This window comes from Lithobates pipiens, unplaced genomic scaffold, assembly GCF_037356315.1.
Source record: "Lithobates pipiens isolate NorthernLeopardFrog02 unplaced genomic scaffold, aLitPip1_a1.2 Scaffold_22, whole genome shotgun sequence".
NCBI classification, from domain to species: domain Eukaryota; kingdom Metazoa; phylum Chordata; class Amphibia; order Anura; family Ranidae; genus Lithobates; species Lithobates pipiens.
In genome coordinates, this window is record NW_027507784.1 from 55,904,035 (window position 1) to 55,929,387 (window position 25,353).

At 45.4% G+C, this 25,353-nt stretch overlaps 1 protein-coding gene and 1 pseudogene across 1 annotated transcript; both read right to left on the minus strand.

Annotated features, from left to right (window-relative positions):
* Nucleotides 1-22,997: 22,997 nt before the first annotated feature.
* On the minus strand, nucleotides 22,998-24,464 carry LOC143925674 (uncharacterized). The gene is made up of 2 exons (XM_077450136.1): nucleotides 23,516-24,464; nucleotides 22,998-23,308 (listed from the first exon to the last, which is right to left on the minus strand). Exons 1-2 carry the CDS (start codon nucleotides 24,462-24,464, stop codon nucleotides 22,998-23,000), a joined length of 1,260 nt encoding a protein of 419 aa, XP_077306262.1.
* Nucleotides 24,465-24,684: 220 nt separating this feature from the next.
* On the minus strand, nucleotides 24,685-24,836 carry LOC143925821 (U2 spliceosomal RNA; annotated as a pseudogene).
* Nucleotides 24,837-25,353: the final 517 nt, after the last annotated feature.

The following is a 25,353-nucleotide window of genomic DNA, read 5'->3' on the forward strand; positions in this document are numbered from 1 at the left end:
CATTATTTTATGCAGTGGGTCTGGGGCAACCCGCTGTTGCTGTGATTGGACATAGGGGAGGCCAATCAGTCGAGTCCAGCGGTCGCAATGTTCGCTGGGACCCGCTGATCGTTCACAGGAGAGGCAGAATTGCGACCTGCCTATGTAAACAAGGCAGACTGCCGTTCTGTGAGGGAGGAAGATGGAGATCTTGTGTTTCTGCTAAGCAGAAACACGGATCTCTCTTTTCCTCCAGTCACAACATTCCCCCCATACTTAGCACGCCCTAGGAGCACACTTAACCCTTCGATCACCCCTGATGTTAACTTCTTCCTGCCAGTGTCATTAGTGTCATCAATGTCATTAGTACAGTGACGGTGCATATTATTTAGCACCTATCAATGTATTAGTGTCACTGTTCCCCAAAAAGTGTCAGGTGTCCTATTTGTCCGCCGCAATATGGCAGTTCTGCTAAAAAATCACTGATCGCAGCCATTACTAGTAAAAAAAACAAATAAATAAATAATTCCATAAAAATATCCCTTAGTCTGTAGACGCTATAACTTTTGCGCAAACCAATCAATATACGCTTACTGGGATTTTATTTTACCAAAAATACGTAGCATAATACATATTGGCCTAAATTGATGAAGAAATTCGATTTTTTTAAATTTTTTATTTTGGATATGTTTATAGCAGAAAGTAAAAAATATTGTTTTTTTTTTTTAAACATTCTGTCTTTTTTTTGTTTATAGCGCAAAAAATAAAAACAGTGGCTGCAATTGATGGCACAGTGGCTGCATTTGATGGGCACAGTAGCTGCAATTGATAGCACAGTGGCTGCATTTGATGGGCAAAGTGGCTGAATTTCATAGGCACGGTGAGGCTGCAATTGATAGTTTTTTGTTTTTTTTCTAAGTATTATTCTGAATTTTCAGTTTGTTTGTGCCCCCCCAAAAAAGTTTGATCAAACACTACTAAAAGAAAGCTCTATTTGTGGGGGGAAAAAAGGACATTGTTTTATTTGTTTCCGGCATCGCACGACTGCGCAATTGTCAGTTAAAGTAATGCAGTGCCGTATCACAAAAAATGGCCTAGTCGTGAAGGGGGTAAAACCTTCCAGGGCTGAAGTGGAAGAAGCATGCATGTTCCTAGTGGTTTGCAGTTCCGGAGTAAGTAAATCATCCTGCATTATTTATCATTGTTTTAACCTTAGATTTTTGTGTAGAATGCAATAATTATAGCGACCAATCATTAACAATCTTTTAAAATCCAGAGTGAGTGAACTGTTGGAAAAAAAAAACGCATCTGATTGGTTGCTATTTGTAACTTCACATGGTTGCCCTTTGCTTTATCTTATCTATTAAGTAAGCCCCATGTTGCAATGAGTAGCTTTTCTGCCGAGTAATTCATCTGCATTCTGTGCAGACTCTTTGGTGTCACCAAGCTGTCAAGGCTATTGATTTTAAACAGAAAATATATCCTTTTGTCTACACACAATGCAATTTCACTTTCTTCTTCTGCTCCAAACTGAACATACTGGACAACCTTTTTCTTTAACCTAATTCTAAAAATACACACGCTCTCATTAGCAAGAATGACCAAGCGGAGTAAATATGGTTTCCACTTATTTTAATTAAGGAGTTTTAAAAAGCATTATATTGTTTGTCTGATTATTCATTTCTCTAATTATGTTTTTCATTAAAAAAAATAATCCAAAACACAGTCCACTTAAAAAAGTAACAAGCAGTATTAATTAGCAGTAGTAGCAAACAATTTTCTGAATTTACTGTATATATTTGCCAATATATTCTCATAGAATTTAAACAAATTTATAGACATGAAGATTTTTTTTTTTGTTAAAAAAATAAATAAAATTATCACAAAGAAATAGTTTAAAATAACTGAGTTATTGATGTATATACAATTCTTAAGTAAACAACAAAAATTGTAGTACTAATAAAACAATAGTGCCGGAAATTTCTTTATGATCAGGACTGAGAAATAATTTCTTCATTATTTTTTTGCTATTTTTACTATTTATAGATAATAGTTTTAAATTCTAACATTTTGTCTTTCTTTTTTATTTTTTATTTTTCACATTTTATAAACTCTGAAGCTTCTCCAAAGGATGCATAACATGGTAGCTTTGCTTGTGTGCAAATACTCCTGGGAGCCTAAAGCAGATACCCCTCTGGGTTCTGTTCACATGACCACAAAACTACAATTTAAATTCAAAGCAGTAAAGCAATCACATGTCAAATGTCTGGGGCTGATATTGTGCAAAACAAACTGGCAAATAGATTGTAGCACTGTGAGCCTTGCTTGAGGTCTGTATGGGATTAGCCTACAAGAGAGGGGGACACAAAAGGGGACTTTTTTTAAAGATTCTTGAGTTCTTTGTGAAAGTACAAACCTACTTTTTACAATCGTTTACTTATTAACACATGAAGTGCTGATAGTCGCCTGCTGGAAATTGGCATACAAAAATAAGACACCTAAAATGTAAAAAAAAAAAACATTAAAACAACAACTTAAATAACAAATTTATTTTTATTTTTATTTTTTTTTATACATTTAGGTGTCTTATTTTTGTGTGCCAATTTACAGCAGGCAACTATCTCAGCACTTCATGTTTTTTTATTTATTTTTTATTTTTTTAATGATAAAACTATAAACCTATTACAGTAATAGAGTCATACCATACACTGAGTGTATAGACTCTGACGGAACAGCTGTCTGGTATAAAAATATCCTGTCCATCTTATTGCAGATTTATCCATGTACAATGACCCACAGATGCCTAGGTTGTTTTCTTTTTTAAGAATAATGCTAATATTTAGCCTTATGTGGGAAAACGTATTGTACAGTAGACATGGGTCGCCGTCAAAAAATGTGTTTTGTTCCATTCCGTTTCGTATTAAAAAAAAATTGTATTTCGTAATTCGTGTCCGAAAGTAAATTCTGATTTGTACGACACGAATTTAACATTAGGTTTGTAAACTTTTTGTTAAAATCACAAAAGTTTGTTATGATGAATTTATCATTATGAGGGGCTCCCACCATCCCTGTGCTGTGCTGACCTCCTGGGTTTTAACCTTTTCGTTTTGTTAACTTTTCGTAAAACGAATGAATGTTCGTTATGATGAATTTATCATTATGAGGGGTTCCCACCATCCTTGTGCTGTGCTGACTTCCTGGGGTTTTAACTTTTAGGTTTGTTAACTTTTCATAACAATTACGAATTTTCGTTGTGAATTTGGATCCGAAATTCGTAAACGAAATTTAGTATTTTGTACAGAATTCGTATGCATAAAAATTCATATTTTGGATTTGTATGAATGTACGAATTTCTGGAAATTCGTACAAAATTTCTATTCATACGAAACAAATCGCACATGTCTTTTGTACAGAGTGGAGGAGGTTTTCTATCAGCATAAACTGATTTTTATATGCTTTGCTTAACCACTTACAGACCGGACCATTTTGCTGGTCAAAGACCAGACCACTTTTTGCGATTCGGCACTGCGTCGCTTTAACTGACAATTGCGCGGTCGTGCGACGTGGCTCCCAAACAAAATTGACGTCCCTTTTTTCCCACAAATAGAACTTTCTTTTCGTGGTATTTGATCACCCCTGCGGTTTTTATTTTTTGCGCTATAAACAAAAATAGAGCGACAATTTAGAAAAAAACACATTATTTTTTACTTTTTGTTATAATAAATATCCCCCAAAAATATATAAAAAAAATGTTTTTCCCTCAGTTTAGGCCGATACGTATTCTTCTACATATTTTTGGTAAAAAAATCGCAATAAGCGATTATTGATTGGTTTGCGCAAAAGTTATAGCGTTTACAAAATAGGGATAGTTTTATAGCATTTTTATTAATAATTTTGTATTATTATTTTTTTTACTAGTAATGGCGGCGATCAGCGATTTTTATTGTGACTGCGAAATTGTGGGGGACCCATCGGACATTTTTGACACATTTTTGGGACCATTGTCATTTATACAGTAATCACTGCTATATAAATGCAGTGATTCCTGTGTAAATGACACTGGCAGTGAAGGGGTTAACCAGTGGGTGGCAGTGTAGGGGTTAAGTGTTCTTAGGGGTGTGTTACTAACTGTGGGGGGGTTGGGCTTTCATTTAGTGAACACTGATCTCTGCTCCAATCGCATGGAGCAGAGATCAGCGTCACTAGTTGCTAGGCAGAATGGAGAAATGCTGTTTACGCGGCATTTCCTCCATTCAGCCGTCCCATGAGACGATCGCGGGTATGCCCCGCGGCGATCGAGTCAGCGGGTCACGCGACCGGACTCACGGGGGTCCCGACCAGCGCGGGAGCGCGCTGCCGGCGGCGCGCTCCCGATGGCAGGGCGGCATTGAAGATTGGATGTACCTGTACGCCAATATGCCTGCCCGTGCCATTCTGTCGACGTACATCGTCGTGCGCTGGTCGGGAACCGGTTAAAGGGTAACCCCACTTTTGTGGGGAAAAAAATAGCAAATAAAACAAAATAATATAGTGTATACAATTGTGACACAAGTCATATTGTAATTGAATGTTATTAAAAATTACCTTTCCTTTTCAATCTGCAGTGCTGTAATTCTCTGTAAAATGCAATATGGCTACCTGGAGGTGTTCTGTACACAGAATGTGTACAGTACCCCCCCCCCCCCCCCCCTGATATGTCATTTCCTGCTTGTGTGATTGGCTCACTGATTTTAACAGAAATGTGCACTAAGATACAAGTCAGATTTTGAGCATCCCCTGCAACAAAAATTTCCTTTTTGGTGAGATACTCCCAACAGGAAATCACATCTTAAGGAATGCAGACCTTGCAATCTTTCTCATTAAAGCCCTGCAGTTGCTGCAGCTGATTGATAATTCCGAAACCACTCCAATTCGATTCACGTACCACATGGACACAGACAAGCTTACAGTTCGCATTGTGCGCTATACAAGTATTTCATTCATTCATTCACAGTGATTTCTTCAGAATAGCAAAAGGTAGGAATCTGCAACAAAGTTTGTAATAATCCTTGTAATGTACATAGATCACCCAGAGGGGAATGTCTTTTTCTTAAAAAAAGAGTTACTCTTTAAAGCAGTATTAAAGTGGTTGTAATGGCAGAAGTTTTTTTTCAATCTTAATGCGTTCTATGCATTCTGTGTGTAGCAGCGCCCCTAATACTTACCTGAGCCCCATCTCTATCCAGGGAGCGAGCTTCGGCTGTCTGGGACTCTCCCTCCTAATTGGCTAAGACACAGCAGTGGCACCATTATCTCCCGCTGCTGTCAATCAAAGTCAGTTAGCCAATCAGTAGATTGGTGGGGTCGAACTGCAGCTCTGTATCTGAATGGACAGACAGAGCTGCGGCCCAGCCCGGGTGCCCCCATAGCAAGCTGCTTGCTTTTCTTTTTAAAGCTTTCTTCGATTTTCATCTGGTGATCCTGCCAGCAAGTCTGTTCTTTTTCAAACGCAAAAGTTCTCCAGCAGAATGTAACAGTTTACATGGATGAGACAAACCATTTAACACTGGAAAGGGTGATTAAAATGATCAGCTTTTGTTTATTCATGCAAAACTATTATCCCAAAAGAAAACAAATGGTTTGCTATTACTGATTATAAAGTGTGAGCTGGAGTTTGGCTTCAATGTGTTAGTGTATCTAAGTCTGCTAATACATTTAACACTACCCTTGTCCCCCCTCCCCCCCCCCCGACTGACAAGGTTGCTGGCCGCTATGCCTCCTGTGCGTATTCATCCAGAGTGGTGCCTCACTAATACAGAAGATGTGTTACTGGCCAGATCACCAGGTGAAAACAGAAAGAACAAAGCCTAAAAACACAAATTAGTGCAGTCACCACATCTAATGATTGGTAGGATGCTATATAATATATTTTTTCTTTTGGGTTTAATACTGCTTTAACAGCTTCAGGCCCAGAAGATTTTACCCCCTTCCTGACTAGAGCACTTTTTACAATTTGGCACTGCGTCTCTTTAACTGACAATAGCACAGTCGTTCGACTCTGTACCCAAACTAAATTTGCATCCTTTTTTTTACCACAAATAGAGCTTTCTTTTGGTGGTATTTGATCACCTCTGCGGTTTTTTTTTTTTCCGCTATAAACACAAAAGTGTGACAATTTAGAAAAAAAAAACAATATTTTTTATTTTTTGCTATAATAAATATCCCCCAAAAATTTCTAAGGGTATGAATACTTTTTTCAAGGCACTGTAACTGCAGTAAATTGCCAAAAAATTTGTTCGGATCCTCATTTAAGTCACAACAATAGACAAACAGCTCTGTTTTGTGAGGCATTGTTCGTATCAGCCGATACTTCCTATGAACAGCAATCTTAAAATGTTTGTTTGAGTGTCTTTTATCAATCAAAGTACAACTAAACCACATCTCCAAAGGAATTTTATTACTTGGACTATAGGTGTGCAAACTATCCCACATCCCCCACAGTTACTACCTTTTGTATCTATTCACTCTCACTTCTAGATTGTAAGCTCTAACAAGCAGGGCCCTCTGATTCTTCTGTATTGAATTGTATTGTAACTGTACTGTCTGCCCTCATGTTGTAAAGCGCTGTGCAAATTGTTGGCTACATAAATCCAATATATAATATTAATATGCCTAGAGCCAGGTGACCAGGAAGTGCGGTGGCTGAACCCGTTACGAGCCAGCGGCCCTCTTGATAACGCCACAAGGCGGCGTGGGATCAAGCGGTGGCAGAAGGCAAGAAGATCTCAGCGGGACAACATTGGATCCTCGGAGTGAGTGAGTATCTGAAATGTCCACAACACACCACCCAGTAAGTAGGGATAAAAAAGAAAAAAATGGGGAGGGAGTCGAAGATCTGTTTTAAGCACATTGTGTTTGTCCATTGATGAGGATTAGATCACATTTTATGGCAAATTACTGCAGAAAACCACTTAATTCCAAGGGGTTCACATACTCATTCCAAAGGGGTTCACATACTCATTCCAAAGGGGATCACATACTTATTCCAAAGGGGTTCACATACTTTGCCATTGTCACTCTATAAACATAGAACCAACCTGATAGAAGAGTAAGGCCCCTTTCACATGGGCTGGATCTGGTTTTCTCAGCCTGGGATCTGTCCGTTTATCCTCTACTTAGCGGGCAGATGACAGGTCCAAGCAGAGTGGACACGGTCAAAGCCCGCTCTGCTCTATGGGCAGTTGGATGTAAACGGATCAACTGTCTGTTTACACCTGACTGTTCTCTGATTCGATCTGTCCAGATGGAGGGGAACAGATCCCCTTCTGGTTGTTTTTGTCAGATTGGGCGGGAGGTAGGCGGGTGTAATTCGGGTTTACATCCACCTCTCTCTAAACAAGAATGGTGACCAAGAAGGCAATCTAATGATTTTCCCCATGTATTTCTAGCTTTACTTTAAATGTTCATTGAAAGAAGTTAGATCACCTGACAGTTAAAGCGTTTGTTACCCCAACATTTCATGTTCCTGATATGTGCCTGCTGTGTGATGTAATTGTATGATGTAATTGTATGAGAGAGTATCTTTGTATTGCCTCCTTTAGGCCGGGTTCACACCGCTGCGATGCGGGAACGCCGCGAATCCGCTGCGTTTTCCCGCATCGCATTACTCCCACCGGCAGTTCACACTGCCCTATGCGGACGGCTGGGAGTGTCAATGATATGTTAATGACACCCCCAGATCCGTCCGCATATCGCAGTGCGATCTGCCGACTCGCACAGGAATCGGATCGCATGATGTGAACCCCCATGCGATCCGATTCTGTTGCGGACCAAAAAAAGGGTCCCGTGCGAGTTTGCTGCGGGAGCGATGCGAATTCAGCCATACTATCTGTATGGCTGTACTCGCATCGCTACGGAGATCGGATGTGATTTGCGGTGCGAATCACATCCGGATCTCCCCCCGCAGCAGTGTGAACCCAGCCTTATGTAAAATCACTGGTGTTCCTGCTAGTTCATTTGCTTTCCTATTAAACTAACCACACAAATCAAGAGAGCACACCATGGTCAGTTCTTTAGCTATGCTGGGAACTCAGTGTATTCTCCTCCAATGACAAGACTTGTTCTGACACACCCTTGGTGTACAGCCATTCACTGGGAAGCTCTGTGTGCTGCTTCTCCTCCCCCCAGCTCTTATGCAGCTGAGAACAGAGGGTATATGATCACTTATAAACAAGGGAAAAAAATGATTTATAATGTTTTTTTATATCTTTACAAAAATGTTTTACCTTTAATTTCTATTATGAATGGGTTGTTTTACAAGGTGATCATTTACAACCACTTTAAATTATCTCTATTTGAGAGGTCATTGAGAGAAGCCTAGGACCAAAGTATACTGTACCCTATAGAGTAGGTGAGGTTGGAGGGTATGCTTCTTAGATCTTGTAAGTTTGCTTATACACAGTTTGGATACCTAAAATTAAATAAATGTGTTCTGCACGTAACTGGAATGAGATCTTTGTATTGTTTTACTTGTCTTACTATTACTTTTAATAGGTTGAACTTCTGCCACCCTACCCGACCTTTCCACTGATATGAACCCCCCCACCTTATCATTCTGTGGTGTGATATTGGAAGCCTTATATGTGGCTCCAACTCCTCCAATGAGCTACACATTACATATGAAATATTACTTAGAAAGCAAAAGACCTTAAAATTAAAAAAATTTACCTCAGTAGCAGTCATTTTCATTAATATGCCTGCACGGATTAATTAATTATGAGGATAGTAGTAAGGCCAAGTGATTACATTGAAGTAACATAGCAATATCAGAGCTCAAAGTTGCAGTCTACATTCAGTTCAGCATGAAAAGGTTCTCTGAGCATCACTGTGTAATGAGACATTGACAGCCATCAGGAACACATCGAGCACCCTGTCAACAGGGTGTAATATTTAACAGTAAATAAAAAAAAAAATATGTTAGGCACACTTTACTTCTGAAAAGACTAAAAGAGCAAATCAGTAGGGCATTAAAAGGAGGCGAGGAGTATTTAATGCTTCTTTTTGGGGTCTAATGTTTATTGGGATTTTATGTGATAGACCAACACAAAGAGGCAAATAATTGTGGAAAGTGGAAATAAAAAATGATAAATAGTTTTAAAATTATTTTACAAATAGATATCTGAAAAGTGTGGTGTTCATTTGTATTCAGCCCCCTTTACTCTGATACCCCTAACTAAAATCTAGTGGAACCAATTGCCTTTAGAAGTCACCTAATTAGTAAATATAGTCCACCTGTGTGTAATTTAATCTCAATATAAATACTAATGTTCAGTGAAGCCCTCAGAGGTTTGTTAAAGAACCTTAGTGAACAAAGAGCATCATGAAGGCCAAAGAACACACCAGACAGGTCAGGGATAAAGTTGTGGAGAAGTTTAAAGCAGGGTTAGGTTATAAAAAAATATCCCAAGCTTTGAACATCTCACAGAGCTCTGTACAATCCATCACCTGAAAATAGAAAGAGTATGGCACAACTGCAAACCTACCAAGACATGGCCGTCCACCTAAACTGACAGGCTGGTCAAGAAGAGTATTAATCAGATAAGCAGCCAAGAGGCCCATGGCAACTCTAGAGGAGCTGCAGAGATCCACAGCTCAGGTGGGAGAATCCGTCCACAGGACAACTATTAGTCGTACACTCCACAAATCTGACCTTTATATAAGAGTGGCAAGAAGAAAGACATTGCTGAAAGAAAGCCATAAGAAGTCCTGCAGTTTGCATGTGGAAGAAGGTGCTCTGGTCAAAATTGAACTTTTTGGAGTAAAAGCAAAGCACTATGTGTGTGGCAGAAAACTAACACTGCACATACCATCCCCACCGTGAAACATGGTGGTGGCAGCATCATGTTGTGGGGATGCTTTTCTTCAGCAGGGATGGGGAAGCTGGTCAGAGTTGATGGGAAGATGGATGGAGACAGATACAGGGCAATCTTAGAAAGAAAACCTGTTAGAGTCTGCAAAAGACTTGAGACTGAGAAGGAGGTTCACCTTCCAGCAGGACAACGACCCTAAATATACAGCCAGAGCTACCATGGAATGGTTTAGATCAAAGCATATTCATGTGTTAGAATGGCCCAGTCAAAGTCCAGACCGAAATCCAATTAAGAATCTGTGGCAAAACTTGAAAATTGCTGTTCACAGACGCTCTCCATCCAATCTGACAGAGCTTGAGCTATTTTGCAAACAACAAATGGGAAAAAATGTCCCTCTCTAGATGTGCAAAGCTGGTAGAGACATCCCAAAAAGACTCGCAGCTGTAATTGCAGAGAAAGGAGGTTCTACAAAGTATTGACTCAGAGGGCTGAATACAAATGCATTCCACGCTTTTCACATATTTATTTGTAAAAATAATGTTGAAAACCATTTATCATTTTCCTTCCAATTCACAATTATGTGCAACTTTCTGTTGGTCTATCACATAAAATCCCATTAAAATACATTTACATTTTTGGTTGTAACATGACAAAATGTAGAAAATTTCAAGGGGCATGAATACCTTTTCAAGGCACTGTATAACAAAACTAGAGCAGCTGTGCATGACAACCAATCAGCCTCTATCATTCATTTTCAAAGCTTAACTGAACATGCTAAAGATAGAAGTTGATTGGTTGCCATGCATAGCTGACCGGGATTCTGTCTGCTCCAATTTTGATAAATTCCCCTAACAGTAGGTTAAACGCTGGCTAAATTGTCAGCACTATATAAATACTTTGCATAATAAATATCCAATCATGTACAGAAAAAGTATTTTTTTTTTCTAAATTCTTGTTGCATGTGATTTGAATATTTGAAGTCCACACAGGTGTACTGTACTTAAAGCGGAGTTCCACCCAAAAATGGATCTTCCGTTTTAAGTGACGATGATCCCCTAACATGGCACATTTGGCATCTCATTTTTTTTTGGGGGGGGGGGAGATACCCTCTTTTTAGAGTGAACCAGCTCCCACTTCCTCCCGGGGCTCCACGGCACCAGAAGGAAGCTCACCTCTCACCCCTCCCTCCCTGCAATCTTCTGGGACATGTCACAGGTCCCAAAAGATTGGCCGGGCCACTCGCAACACGGCTCACACATGTGCAGTGCGTGCCCACAGTAAGAATGCCAGCGCAGCGGAGAGGAGGGGGAGAGGAGCGAGGCTTCAGTGGACTGTGTCTGATTATTAAAAGTCAGCAGCTATACTTTTTGGGGATGTATATAGCAGTCTTGTGACTTCTGTCAGTGTCTGGTTAAAGCTTGTAGGAGGAGTTTTCATTTTCCTCTGACTGTCCTATGAGACTGCAGAACCCCTGATCCTCTGTATGGACAGTGCTGATTGGCTCTGTGTTGATGATCACACAAACCCTCACAACAAAAAAGCAATACACACCAAACTGAGTATGCGCAGAGTTCCTCCAAGGCTTTGTATTCAGCAGATGGATTGGGGACAGTGGAAGAAGGGGAGCATCAGAGAAGACAGGATTAAACAGTTTTTTTTTACACAAGGTGCAACATTAACCCCTTAGGCTCCACAGGGAGTATAACAAGCATACTTTACTGCATATACAGACAGATTTTTATTGTTGTGGGTTTGCTAACACTTTAAAACTTAGGCCGGCCATACCACAGGCTGTAGGAAAGAAATTCCCACAATTCCTCCATCAACACAGATAGTGTTGACAGGGGAATCCCTCCTGACAAGCATTTGTCTGCTCCCAGCGGGCAGGCGAAGCCAGCCCCAGACGGGAGAAAACAGTGATTATTGCTAGCAACTATAGAAGCTGCTAGTGATAATCATAAGAGAATCTAGCAGGCTGGTTGTACTCAAATTGATCGATCAATCAACTCGGTACATTCAGCCTGCCCATTAACAGTTCGAATCTCAGCTGGTTCCTGCTGAACTGGCCAAGATTCAAACCGTGTATGGCCGGCATTGGGCAAGCCATAGATGATGTGAATGTTTTTCCTGCAAAATAAATTTGCGCGATTCCCCCATCAACACAGTCAGTGCTGTCAGAGGAATCTCTCCTGTTGCGACATTGTCTTCTTCCGGTGGGGTCAGCTTCCACCATTCCCCCGTCGGGAGGACAGCTATAGCAGCCGCTATCAATAATCTCAAGTAAATCCAGCATGCTGGTTGTACCCAAATTGATCGATTGATAAACTTGATACATTCAGCCTGCCCATACATGGTTGGAATCTCGGCTGCTCCAACAGGAACAGGCCAATATTTGAACGGTCTATGGCCGTCCTAACAGTGATTGCAAGGCCTTGTTCACATCATGTGCCTAGAAATGAGTTTTTCTGCATGCGTTCTGCAGGGGCACAAAAAAAAAACAATTGTTTTCTATGTGCCCTGTTCACAGCTCAGCACTAATATCGTGTGCAGATGTGTAAAACTCACTGACACATGCATGAAAACTGAGGTTTACTGCAAGTGAAATTTGCACATCAGTTTTTTTAAACGTATGGTGTGAATGAGCCCTAAAGGCTTACATTTTTTTTAAATAACAAACATGTTATACTTACCTGAATAAGGGGGCAGACATTTTACCCCAGTCGGCTGTCTTGTTATATTATTGTTTACATTCCTTCTGACAGCAATAAATCAGAAAAAAAAATGAAATAAAGTAAAATAAGTAAACAAAATTGCCCCATCCCTCTGTGCTTACACAGCTGAAGGAGGGGGGCTGTGTAATATGCAGAGGGGCTGGGTAGGGGGGCTGTGTAATGTAAAGGGGTTAAGAGATACGGGGGCTGTATAATGTAAAGGGTTCCAGAGGTGGGGGGCTGTGCAATGTAAAGGGGTCTAGAGGTGCGGAGCTGTGTAATGTAAAGGGGGCCAGAGGTGTGGGCTGTGTAATGTAAAGGGGTCCAGAGGTGCGGGGGCTGTGTAAGTGTAATGTAAAGGGGGCAAGAGGTGAGGTGGCTGTGTAATATAAAGGGGGCGAGAGGTGAGGGGGCTGTGTGATGTTTTCTGACCCCTACTCTAGGCAAAAAAAGGTTTCTGTCCCCTACTCTAGGCACTATCTTTTGTCCAATTATGTGGGCTTGAACTGAGCCAAGCTCTGTGCGTCTATTGACACACACATAGCGTGGCTTGGCCCCATCCCCCACTCTCAAGCTTTGATTGACAACATGTTATACTTACACTGAACCTCCACTTTTGAACCCCCGCCTCCCCAGTGCCTTGGCAAAGCCTGTGAGAGTGGGGAGAGGAGAGAACCTGTACAGACAGGCACAGTGGTGGATTGAGTGAGGGAGTATAAAGGGGTGAAGAGGGGATACTACTACTGGGATATTTTTTACCTTAATGCATGAAATGCATTAAGGTAAAAAATGTCTTGGCTTTACAACTACTTTAAGTGCAAAGTTGAGACTTGGTTCAAAATATTTAACACACGGCACTGACAGTTGTGCTGTTGCAAAAGCTGTGTTCAAGTATAAATATGACTGACACATTTTGCTTGCTGTGTCCCTTTAAATCAATAATATAAAAATGCCCCTCATACTTCATGTTTTTCATCTAGCACCTTTCAGGATGAATAGTTTTCTGACGAATTAGCACAAAAAAGATTGTCTCCATAGTTACTGATTTTAATAGAAAGGCCTAGGAATAAATTGACATTAAAACTGAAGCTTTCTAGAGGAAAAAAAATGGATGAGTGCCCCAGAACGGCAATCATTTTACAAACATCAAAAGTTGCATTGGAAGCGACTGATCTTAACCCCTTTGGATCTCTTTCAGAAAAACACAAAACCTACATTTTGCAATGTGCCTGGAGCCAAAAAATGCCAGCAGGTGAGGAGTATTGATAGTAATGTGCAGATGTCTAAGAAATATAGATGTAGCTTTAGTGGTAGTGGATGGATTTGGACGGTGTGCAAGTTGCAGCAATATAGCAGTTTTTGCCCCCCTGGTGTCAAAGATCCAATTCTACCATTGTTCATGAAAAAAAAAAAAAAACACCAATGGTGGTTTTTCTGGAAATATCTGGAAGGAAATGTTCTACATTTTGTGAACTGAAACACTTTATCCTTAAATGCCTCTTTAGCATGTTATATTACCGTATAAAAAAACCTTCCAATGAACATTTTCTAGTCTATTAGGCAATGTCCCTGGTAGGTGTGTGGAATATGATGTAACCTTTTTGGCTTTAGATGTCGTATGCAATAGCTGTCAACCTTATACTTCTCAGGCACTCCCACCTTGTGCATCTGCACAATAAAGGTGGGTACACATCACCATCTGATGACTTGGACCTCCCATAATGTCTTGGGCCCTCTGTAAACTTTACGGCAGCCATTCTCAACTAGGCTTCAGTGAAACTCTAGGGTTCCTCCAGACGTTGCTAGAGGTTCCTTGAGCTGTGGCTAATTGACCTCCCATATAATGGTGTCTGCATAATTCCTTGTACAATGCCACTTGGTAGAGCCAGCAGCTTTACACTAACAGTCTTTTTCATTTTATTGTATTGGTGGCATTCTTCCCACTGACCACCCATGTAAGAGGTATTTTCCCAATGACCCTGATAGACTTACATGTAGCAGGGGTTCCCGGAGAGGTTTCCTCTGGGTCAAAAAGCCTGAGAGAGGCTGATCTAGGCTGTTAGTGTTGCCATGCTGTGAATAGCCATGGAGTCCACAGGAAGCGCACATCCTAGGATGCCAACCATGCTCCTGATTACTGAGCCATTCAGGGAATGTTGTTACTCTAGGAGAGAAACTAAAAAACCTAGCAGGAACACTTGCAATGATTGGATGTTATATGCTTATACTGTATGTTTTCAGTTTATTGTTACTGAGTAGACCTTAAAGTGGTTGTATACCCTGTACAACCACTTTTACCTACAGGAAATCCTATATTAAAGTGGTTGTAAACCCTTACAAACCACTTTGACCTACAGGTAAGCCTAGATTAAGGCTTACCTGTAGGTCCAAGAAATATCTCCTAAACCTATATGGCTTAGGAGATATTTGCCCGAAAAAAGGCACCGCTGTCTACGGCGCATGCGCCGTAGACAGCGGCGCGCAGGCGCACTGAGCGCGGCATTCTCAATGACGGAGCTGCTGCACGTGTCGGCTCCCGTGCGCATGCGCGGGAGTGATGTCATCGCGGCTTCGCCGAATGACAGCGGCGGAGCTGCGAGACCCCACCAAGAAGATGGATGCGGCGAACTACAGGGGACAGTGGTGACTTCGCTGGTTCCTGTGTCAGGTAAGTGACACATAATGGGCTACTATGCGATGCATAGTAGTCCATTATGCTTTGCCTTTGCAGGGAATGAAAGAGGAAGTAAACTCATCAGGGTTTACTTCCTCTTTAAGGCTTGCCTGTAGGTACTGGAAATATCTCCTAAACCTCCACTGTGTAGGAGATATTTACAAAAAAGCTGTGCACCGATGACTAGGCCGCCTGCGCACTTTAGAAAGGGCAGATTGTGCCGTTTCTAATAGGGGTCATGCCATGACTGGCGGCTCCTGCGACTCTGGCCAGTCACACAGCCAGAGTTTGCGGCCCCGGAAGGAAGAGGGGTGAAGGACGCTCGCTACTAGTGGGGACAGCAGTGACATTGCAGGCTTTGTTTTCAGGTAAGTGACACATAATGGGCTACTACGTGATGCATAGTAGCCCATTATGCCTTACCTTTGCAGGGAAATAAAGAGGAAGTAAAACCCAACAGGGTTTCCTCCCTTTTTAAAATGTTCATACTCACTCAGTCACTATGAGATTTGTTTTCTGCATTCTGCAAAAAAACCTGGTTGATCCAGCTGTTCCCTGTCTCCCCCTTCTGTCCATGTCCCCAATTCACTAGGGATTTTGCAGAGCAGTGTTGGCAGTGACAGAAATCCACCCACATTAGGTTATTGACAAAAAATAATAAGGATTTGATTTCAAATCTATATTTGTATGCTGAATTTAAAACAATTTGTTGCTATTATTTATTTTTACTCCGTATTCCAAAAGCCTTTTTTTTTTGAACATGTGGCCAACAGCAGAGAACTATAAGCTCCTACTGCTTATGTTTCCCTGCAGACAGGCTGGGAAAGAACTGGGTTATGTGACAGCTGTAAACTTTGTACTGTATGTAGGAATGTAGCCACTCCTAGGCCCCTTTCACACTGGGGCGGGAGCGGCGCTATTTTTAGCGTTGCTTTACCGTTGTTTTAGCGGCACTATTCGGCCGCTAGCGGGTCGGTTTTGACCCCCGCTAGCGGGCGAAAAAAAGGTTAAAACTGCCCGCAAAGTTGATTTCAATGGGCAGAAGCAGTGAAGGAGCGGTGTGCAGCTGCCCCTTTTGCCCTGCCTTAAAAACGGCCTTGAGAAAACGATTGGTTCAGGGGCTCAGGAGAACATTAGTAGGAGGCAAAAAAACACAGGGCCATAAAGTAGTGGGTGTGTATGCATTATTTTGCAGAATTAGGAAAATTTAGTGTCACTTTAATAATAAATATTCTGTATAGGTTCTATAACACCTCTCCTATTTATGGACCCTAATAGTAGATCTCCGATGCAGCGTAATGCATACAGCCAGCTTCACTGCTGCGCCACACAGAGTATCCGATTTTCTCCTGATTCCTGTGGTGCAGCACACAGGTATAATTACAAGCTCTGCAGAGATGAATGATAGATCCCATTCATGTCGTAAGGTTGACTCTGTCAGTTATTTGCCATTTTATTTGAGGAAAATCCTGAAATAAGACCTGATGGCGGTACCCAAAGACCAGTATTGAAAAGCACCATTGACTGCTACTATTTCCAGCTTGTGATGCATAGTTGTCATCCAGTACTATAAGGCCTTTTTTATGTCCGACAGAAAAAATCAGACGGAAGCTTTACATCGTATATTCCGATCATGAGTGTGTCCCTCATCTGACAATTTTTTTACGAAAATTCTGACGGACCTAGAAATAGAACATGTTTTAAATATTTCCAACAGAACCAACTCCTATCAGGAAAACCGCTCGCCTGTATGCTGTTCTGACGGACCAAAAACTACGCATGCTCTGAAGCAAGTACGAGATGGAGGCTATTGGCTACTGGCTATTAAACGTCCTTTTTTTAGTCCCGTTGGACGTGTTGTACGTCACCGCATTCTTAACAATTGGACTTTGGTGTAATCGTGTGTACACAAGACAGTTACAGCGGAACTCCGTCGGAACTCTTTGGAAAAACCTTCGGAATGTATTCTGCCGGGACAACCGGTCGTGTGTACGTGGCATTACACTTACTTCACAATGCTGCATTTGACACATGTTTTTAAAAATTGAGTTTTGCTGTCTGAAGCACAATACACTTTTGGATTGCTTTTGCCTTATCAGCAACAGGGGGAGCAGTTGGCGGGGCAGTAATAAGTGCAGATAAACCATAGAGATTTACCACCCCCTCAGGCTATGGTATTCAATTAGCGTGGAGCAGCAAGAAGATGAGCAGGGACCAGAGAAGGGGAACAGCAGATATCACACCTGGGGAGTGACACAGCAGGAAAGGGAGTGGAGACCAGAACGAGGACCAAACAGGAAACTGAGTGGCGGGGAATCAGCTGGAAATCAGATCAACAGAAGGGAGGATCAGAAGGAAATTAGCAGAGCAGCGTTTCAGCAGAACAGTGGATCAGCAGAGGTGGATGGGGGAAGAAGGTAGTGTGGTGGGCAGGGAGGGATTACTACTGAATGGGGGGGGGGGTGTTGCTACCTTGTGGGGGGGGGGTATTACTATTGAGAGGGGGAATGCGTAACTGAGCGGAGGGGGATACTACTGTGCAGAGGGAGGGCGGATGGAATGTACTACTGAGTGTGGTGGGGGATTATAGGGAATGTACTACTTGGCTGGGGGGGGATTTTTGGCAGGAATTTGGTATTGTACTACTGAGAGGGGCAGGTGGGGCGCTACTGAATGAAGGGGGGGGGATGGGTGGAACAGAAAATGTACTTCTGAGCGGGAGTGGGGAAGGAGGGGTGGAAATGTACCACTGAGCAGGGAGCTGAGGGGTGGTAATGTACTACTGAGTGGGTGGGGTACTACTTATGGGGGAAAATGTAATACTGAGTGGGGGGGGTGTACTACTAAGCATGGGCGGTGGGCATAGTTGCCAACTGTCCCGAATTTCCTGGGATTAGTATTAGTATTAGAATTAATTTTGTCCTGGGAAATGTCCCGGGAAATTCGGTTTGTCCCTGTTAATTTCGCCACCGGCCACTAGAGGTCCACGTCTCCGCCGGCCATCATTTTAAAGAAGACCAGAAGCTGGTCTATAGAGATGCTGCGGCGCCGCCCACCCCGCTGCCAGTGTCTATGGAAAGTTTGTGGTGCCGCAGTTCAAACTCTTTCCGCGCGGCAACGACAGTCACGGCGTCTGGAGGATGTCGGGGGCCAGTCAGAGTGAGTCTGGAGGAAGAAAAAAGAGTCTGGAGGATGAGTCTGAGTCTTGAAGGATGTCGGGGGCCAGTCAGAGTCTGGAGGATGTGTTGGGGGCCAGTCTGAGTCTGGAGGATGTGTCAGGGGCCAGTCTGAGTCTGGAGGATGTGTCGGGGGCAGTCTGAGTCTGGAGGATCTGTTGGGGGCCAGTCAGAGTCTGGAAGATCTGTCGGGGGCCAGTCAGAGTCTGGAGGATCTGTCGGGGGCCAGTCAGAGTCTGGAGGATCTGTCGGGGGCCAGTCAGAGTCTGGAGGATCTGTCGGGGACCAGTCAGAGTCTTGAGGATCTGTCGGGGACCAGTCAGAGTCTTGAGGATCTGTCGGGGACCAGTCAGAGTCTTGAGGATCTGTCGGGGACCAGTCAGAGTCTTGAGGATCTGTCGGGGACCAGTCAGAGTCTTGAGGATCTGTCGGGGGCCAGTCAGAGTCTGGAGGATCTGTCGGGGGCCAGTCAGAGTCTAGAGGACCTGTCGGGGGCCAGTCAGAGTGAGTCTAAAGGATGTCGGGGGCCAGTCAGAGTGAGTCTGGAGGATGTCGGGGGCCAGTCAGAGTCTGGATGTCGGGGGGCTAGTCTGGATGTCGGGGGGGCTAGTCTGGATGTCGGGGGGCATTCTGGTTGTCAGGGGGGCCAGTCTGGATGTCAGAGGGCCACCAGATGTTAGGAGGACTGATGGGTACACCAGATATAAGGAGATACAGATGTGACGAAGGCTGCTCTGATTGAAAATGTATACTTTATTTTTCAAGAAAATATACAAAAAACAAAATACTTTTAACAGGGTACATTCCACACTGTACTGCGACGCAGCGCATAAAATACACTACATGACAATACAGTTCCAAACATACAAATAAATTACATTCATCCTGCGGTATGATGCCTGATGTGTTGTGCAGAGTAATAATACCCCGAAACATCACATCATGCATGACGCCGCATTACCCTGAAAGCATTACCAAAAACCATTACCAAATACATGTCAAGTCATACAGTCTTTAGTCAAAGTCAAAATCAAAATGACATTTTCAATGAGCAACAGGTGTGATGGGGGGGGGTTGGAGAAGGTGGGGAAGGGAGGGGGAAAAAGAGTTCACAGGCCCGAAGCTTTATTGAACTGCCAAAAAGGGTACATAGTGGTGGGAGGGTGGGGGGGGAAGGGGAAATCTTCAGACCTCCTCTTCCTCCTTGTTGTCCATCAGGTGATAGTCTCTGAGCAGACTGTGAATCAGTCTGCGGCAGTCCTGGATGGACATCCTCTCCCTCTGGTGGATGAGGCGCTTTCTGGCGCACCAAACAGCGTCCTTAAAACAACACAGCACCCGCCAGGCACTATCAATGTCCTCTTGTGAGTGAGTCCCACAAAAGAGTCCGTTTAACACACCAAAGTGTGTTATAGCAGTCTGTGGAACAAAGTCTTTGAGATCAGGTTCCAGAGCCCTCAACAGGCCCTGTGCAAAGGGACACTCCCAGAAAACATGCAGAGCAGTTTCCTCCTGGATGATGCAAAAGGGGCAGTGTCTGTATCTGCACAGGTTTCTGGCATGCATGAATGTCCTGAGTGGCAACCCCCCTTGGATTGCCATCCATGCCAGATCTTTGTGCCTGTTGGTAAGTCTCTTTGAAGAAACGTTCCTCCAGACCACTTTGCAAGTGGCTGAAGGGAGGCCTGGAACAGTCTCAACAATGTCTGATGCTCTGATCAACTTGTGGATAGTTTTTGGCTTCCACAAGTCGGGCTTCACTCCATGTAGCCCCTGCTCCTTAATAAACTTGAAAGTGTCCAAGTAATACCATGAGTGTCCCAGTTGTAAGGGATGGAGCTGTCCCATTTGTCCCATCCAAGAGACCTCCAGAGAGGCAGGAGGAAAAAACGGGACATGGAGTTACCGCCAGAGTCTACAGTTCTGTCCACCAAAGTTCTGCGGATGCAGTTACAGGCAAAGAAGACCCTCAGTAGGGTGGCGATGTCGGGCACGCCCTTGCCGCCCTTGAGGGGTTCCTTGAACATAACCGCCCGCTTTACTCTGTCCATTTTGGAGCTCCAGATGAAGTGAAACACTGCCCTGGTGATGGCCTTGCAGGTGTTAACCCGAGGGGGCCAGGCCTGGGCGAGGTACTGCAACACAGGGAGAATCTCGCTGCGGAGTACCAGTGTTTTACCTTCGATGGTGAGTTCTCGGAGGCTCCAAAGTCCAAACTTCTGTCGCATCTTTGCCAGTCGTTCTTCCCAGGACTTCAGGGCTGCGCCCCCTCTGCTCCAAACCAGACCCCAAGGATTTTGATGAAGTCTGCTTTGACGCTGAAGGGCATGGGTGCAGAAGAAGGCAGGAACCACTTTCCGAAGAGCATGACTTCCGACTTCCCGCAGTTGACTTTTGCCCCTGAAGCTTGGCCGAAGTCCTCACACGTCTGGGCGAGTGTGTCGATGGAGTGCCGGTCGGCACAGAACACCGTCACATCATCCATGTAAAGCGAGCACTTGACCTCCCGTCTGTCTGGTCCTGGTGCGGTGATCCCTCTGATCTCTGGGTTCCGTCTGATGCTTCGGGCGAAGAGCTCTATACAACAGACAAAAAGCAGAGGTGAGAGAGGGCAGCCTTGTCTGACCCCAGACAACACTGGAAAGGGGTCAGTTTTCCAACCGTTCACCAACACCACACTACAAATTTCATTGTACATTACATTTACATATGAGCAGAATATTTCCCCAAGACCAAACCTGCGCAGAGCGCTGCACATAAACTCATGGGAGACACGGTCAAAGGCCTTCTCCTGGTCAAGGCTGACCAGGGCCGCGTGCACACGGCGGCCATGAATGTACTGGACCGTGTCCCGGACAAGCGCGAGGCTGTCCGCAATCCTGCGACCAGGAATGCCACAAGTCTGATCCGGGTGGATGATCTGTCCGATGACAGATTTCAGCCTGTTGGCCAAAACCTTGGCGAGGATTTTGTAGTCCACGTTCAGAAGAGAGATCGGACGCCAGTTTTTCAGGTCCGATCTCTCCCCCTTGCGCTTATACAAAATCGTGATCATCCCCTCCCTTAGGGTCGGAGGCATTCTGCCCTCCACCACCATCTCCTCCTACAGCTCGAGCAGGTCCGGGCCTACGAGATCCCACAGCGTTACATAAAGTTCAACTGGGAGACCATCGCAGCCCGGGGTCCTGCCTTGCCTAAAGGATTTAGCGGCAGAGTGCAGCTCCTCCAACACCAAGGGGGCGTTGACGTCCGACGAACCTGCAGGATCAATTTGGTTAGAGATACCTGACAGGAACCTGTCGGCTGCCTGTGCATCTGTTGTTTTCGGGGAGTAGAGGTTGGTGTAGTAGTCGCTGACCACTTGCATCACAGCCTCCTTTCCCTTCTGGAGTGTTCCGGTCTCGTCACGCAGCTCAGACAAGGGTGTGTGTCCTGAGTGGAGTTTCCTGAAAAAGAAAGAATTACACTTCTCACCTTTCTCAAGGTTCTCCACCTTGGCACGGAAGACAATGTGCCTGGATTCTTCCTCAAAGTGCCCTTTCAGGCTCTTCTTGGTGTCCTCCAGGTCCTGCCTAACGTCCCAGCCACAGTGGTGAAGGTCCTGCAGGGACTGCAACTGACGTTGCAGTCTCCTGAGTTCCCTCTTCCTGGCACACACTTGCTGTCGTCCCCTTGCCTGAAAGAAGCTGCGCAGCTTGACCTTCACAAACTCCCACCAGTCACTTACCCTTCCGAAGAATCGCTTTTCCTCCTTCCAGGTGGCATAGGCCTCCCGGAGTTCCCCCATCAGTTCCTCATTTTCCAGCAGGGTACTATTCAGCTTCCAGGAGCCTGGTCCGCGGGCAAAGCCCTCGCCCAGGTCACCCCGAAAGTGAATAGCCCTGTGGTCAGAGAAAAAGCAGGGGATCATGGAGAAATCGCGATGCTTGACTGCTCTTGAAGTGAGCACGAAGTCGATCCTGGAACGCACTGATCCGTCGGGACGGCACCATGAGTAGTTCACGGTACCTCTCCCTATGGATCCAACGGCGTCCTGCAGGGAAGCCTCCGAGATCATCTCCTTGAGCAGCCTGGATGTGGCATCGAGTTTTGCGTACATGCTGGAGCTGCGCCCATCCTCCTCTATCGGACAGTTAAAATCACCGCCGATTACTACTGCCCTGGTGGTGACAAGTTGGGTCCGCAGGGTCTGGAAAAGTTCCAGCCGCTCATTCTTATCTGGGGGGGCGTACACGTTGATGAGCCTAATTGGCTCTCCCACCCACGAGCCGTCTATGACCAGAAGACGGCCACAGACTAGCTCATGGATGGAGTCAACCGCGAAGCGCCCACCCCTGACAAGAATGGCTACACCTGCAGACTTACAGTCGCCACCCCCGGACCAGTAGGAGAGACCGAGGGTCCACTGGGAGGTCAGATGGGTGTACCTCCTCAGAGGAGGGAGTGCGCTCTCCTGGAGCATGTAGACATCACTCTGCTGAGTGGCTAGAAATGTCAGTGCCGCTTGCCTTCTAGATGTATCCTTGATACTCCTCACATTAATGGAAAAGATTGAGATCTCTGCCATAATGAAAAAGGGGTATGAGGTCTAGTCGGCAAGGGACCGAACTTACCTCCCCGGAGGGGGGTCTTCCGCTGCCTCTTCTGCTTGTCCTGTGTTCTCGGACAGGCCGAGCTCCTCCAGGACAGCATCCATCATTGTCTTGGTGATGACGACGTGGAGGTCGGAGGGGAGGTCAGGCTCAGGGACGGCCTTGACCTCCACCTCCTCCCCCACGTCCTCGTCTTCCTCCCCCGCTGACTCGAGGTCCTCCACTATTGGCTCTGGTCCCTCGCTTTCGCGATGGTCGCCAGTGGGCCTTTTAGTGGAGGAAGCGGGTTCCTCTGCTGTTGGACTCCTAGGCTTCCGTTTCCGGCTTCCTGAGAGTCCACTGGTGGGGGTGGAGGGGAGGGTGGGGAAGTCCTCCAGGGAGGACAGGTCCGGGGTGGGTGAGGGGAGGGTAGGGGGGGTCTCCTCCAGCACAGAGGAGGGGGGTGGGGGTGTGCTGGAGGCAGGGGCTGGGGCTGGGGCAGGGGTCTGGACTGGGGCCTAGACAGGGGTGGGGGTAGGGGTGGGGGTGGACTTACCAGTCTTCGTCCGTGATTCTTTTTCCGGCTGCTTCTTCCCGGTGCTGGAGGATGGTTTGCCCTGGATCAGGACGCCAGCATAGGACCGGGACCGCTGGGGGCAGTGTTTAAACACGTGCTCAGCCGCTCCGCAGAGGTTGCAGGCTTTGGACCTCGGACAATCCTTGGTCTCGTGGCCTGCAACCCTACAGAACCTGCAAGCAGGTTCTTTGCAGTCCTTCCCCATGTGTCCGGTGTTGCTACACCTGTTGCAGGTGAAGGGTATACCGGGGTAGAAAAGGATGCCTGCGGAGTTGCCCAGGGAGAAGCACGGCTGCAGGTGCAGGATGTCCCTCGAAGGGTCCTTCCTGAACTTGCAGAGTACTGACCACTTACCTATCCAGAAGCCGTTGGCATCGAGGATTCGGACGGGGTCCTTCACCACGGTGCAGAACCTCTGGAGGTAAGTGGCTATATCCTTACCTGAGGTATGGGGGTTCCTCATGGCCACCGTCACCCACTTCTCGTCCCGTGTTATGGGGCAGTTCGCGGCGAACTTATGGAAGGGGGATTCAGGACCACTCGCCTTGACCATATCCCAGTATCTTCTGCAGGCCTGGAAAGACACAAAAGTTATAAAAAATATACCTCTTGTGAAGGCCTGCACCGAAAGCGTTTCCGCTTTGCTGAACCCCTGCTCCAGGATCATCTTCTTGCCGAAGATCTCCGGGGTCATGTCGGGGACTCTTCCGTCCACCTCCTTCAGTTGCAGCACGACCGTCTGCTTCATCCAGGACTCCAAGGTAGGGAGCCCGTCTGCAGGGGGGGAAGGCTTGGCTGGTCCCGGCTGGCTGGTGCTGGCCGGGGTAGAGGTGGGGGTTGAGGCAGCAACATCCTCTGGGGCCTCGGTGGAAGTGGCTGGAGCGGGGTTCTTCTTGCTTTTGCTGGTCTTTCTCTCGCTCTTCCCCATCGTCTTGGAGAGAGAGAAGTCGCTTCAGGTGTTCTTTCGGCGGCTTCCTTCTGGATTCCTCGACGTCTTCGCTCTGAAGCCTTTAGAAAGGCTCTTGCATCTACTGCCCGAAGGTAGTAATGCGGAGGGGGGGAGGAGGGAAGACCGCAATCTCGTTCCTTGTGGGGGCTAAGCCTCTGGCCCAATAGCAGCAAGTAGGTGAAGCTGAATTTAATCAACGATCCTACAAGGCCGAGCAGAGGGTACCCCACAAGGACCTAATGGCTTGGATAGATACAAGTGGTTCTCAACGTCCTAGCTGTGAAGCAGAGACACCCCTAAGGGCTATAGTCGATACTACACTTGATCTTAGCCAAAAGGCCGAGAAGAGATCGCTTCACGAAGGCTGCTCTGATGGGGCACCTGATGTAAGGAGGGACTCTGCTGGGGGCACCTGATGGCATCTGGTGGCAGGCAACGTGGCTAGTGACACGCTCATGGCTCCGACTGATTCTGCATTATGGTGAGTTGAATGATTTCATTTTATATTACAATGTAATAATAGAAATAATGCGCTTCAATCATCCTGACACCATAACAATCATGGCGCCGGGATGATTGGAGCGCTCACACCAGGTATTTGGAGTATCTTTTTCTGCTGATTGTCAAACTCTGGAAAACACATATTGCTATTGTGGTGTAGGATCCTGTCCCTCCATCCCTCCCTCCCCCCCTTTCCCTCTCCATCCCGCCCTCCCCCCCTTTCCCTCTCCATCCCACATTCATCTCAGACTCTAACCACACCCCTTCGAGCCATGCCCATGTAAGCTCCTCCTACTATTTTACATAAACCACGCCCACATTTTGCCCCATTTTCACCTTTCCTTGTGCCATGCCTATATCTGCATGC